The following is an 820-nucleotide window of genomic DNA, read 5'->3' as shown; positions in this document are numbered from 1 at the left end:
ACGCATTTACGTCCTTAGAATAAAAAATAGATACTGCGATTTTTAACGTAGTGTAGCCAAGTGACAATTAAATTACTAACTTAATGCAAATGCAACTTTTGGTAATTGTTGAATACTAACGAAGAAGACTAATAACTAAGAATGCAAATAATTCTATTAGGGTCTGTCGAGTTTTCAGTGTTCTCGGATTTGACATGTTGTGATAAATTAATGAAAATTCTACACAAATTAATTTAGTTTAATGAACTGTACCGCTTTCACCCTGAAAACCCTCTGTCTCGTTAATTAGTGCGTACTCTAGAATAACACGCCCTTCCTTGTATCTGCAATGAAAGTTTAATCTGTTATGTTGAGGCACTTTATTATTAAATTTATTTTTTGGTTTTGGCTTACTTTTGTGCATCTTCGGTGGCATATTCATACATCCAACCCAATTTGGCATCACAACTTTTGCACATTACATCTCTTACCATATGCCGACCTGTAAGCATAACCCTCTCTTGCACACTGCTAAAGGTCAGGTTAACTACTCGTTTGAAAAGATAAGCACGACCTGTGAATATACGAGCCAAGAGAAGAAAAACAATGCAGAAAGTGATAAGCAATCAATGCAATAAATCTACTATCAATAAATATGCTTGACTCACCCGTTGCACCTGTAAACCGCGTGCTAATCAATTGACTGCGATTGGTAAGATTAGTTTGGCAACTTGCACAATTGAACAGTTTTGAGCCGCCAATATGCTCGAGGAAAACGCGGCCCATATTTAGTATATGTTAGAAATGTTTTTTGTTTTATTTTTATGACGTAGTACTCGTT

At 35.5% G+C, this 820-nt stretch overlaps 2 protein-coding genes across 2 annotated transcripts in view; both read right to left on the bottom strand.

The window, feature by feature from the left end:
• LOC118733235 (dendritic arbor reduction protein 1) overlaps nt 1–820 on the bottom strand; it is a 132,407-nt gene that overhangs the window by 43,028 nt on the left and 88,559 nt on the right. The gene's annotated exons all lie outside the window — the stretch shown is intronic.
• LOC118733237 (protein yippee) lies at nt 7–820 on the bottom strand. Its single transcript, XM_036462559.1, has 3 exons — nt 648–820; nt 394–553; nt 7–323 (listed from the first exon to the last, which is right to left on the bottom strand). The coding sequence occupies exons 1-3, from the start codon at nt 763–765 to the stop codon at nt 239–241; spliced, it is 363 nt and encodes a 120-aa protein (XP_036318452.1). The 5' UTR covers nt 766–820; the 3' UTR covers nt 7–238.

The sequence above is a fragment of the Rhagoletis pomonella genome, unplaced genomic scaffold (genome assembly GCF_013731165.1).
Source record: "Rhagoletis pomonella isolate Grant_MI unplaced genomic scaffold, Rhpom_1.0 Rhpom_scaffold_00002, whole genome shotgun sequence".
NCBI lineage: Eukaryota > Metazoa > Arthropoda > Insecta > Diptera > Tephritidae > Rhagoletis > Rhagoletis pomonella.
This window is presented reverse-complemented; position numbering and strand designations above follow the sequence as displayed.

Bases quoted from the DNA above. Each gene is read 5' to 3' on its own strand.
- LOC118733237 (XM_036462559.1), bottom strand. From the start codon at position 765: ATGGGCCGCGTTTTCCTCGAGCATATTGGCGGCTCAAAACTGTTCAAT. The intron at 554-647 runs GTGAGTCAAGCA...GTATATTCACAG, and splicing joins GCGGTTTACAGGTGCAACGG to GTCGTGCTTATCTTTTCAAA. The intron at 324-393 runs GTAAGCCAAAAC...CTTTCATTGCAG, and splicing joins GCCACCGAAGATGCACAAAA to ATACAAGGAAGGGCGTGTTA.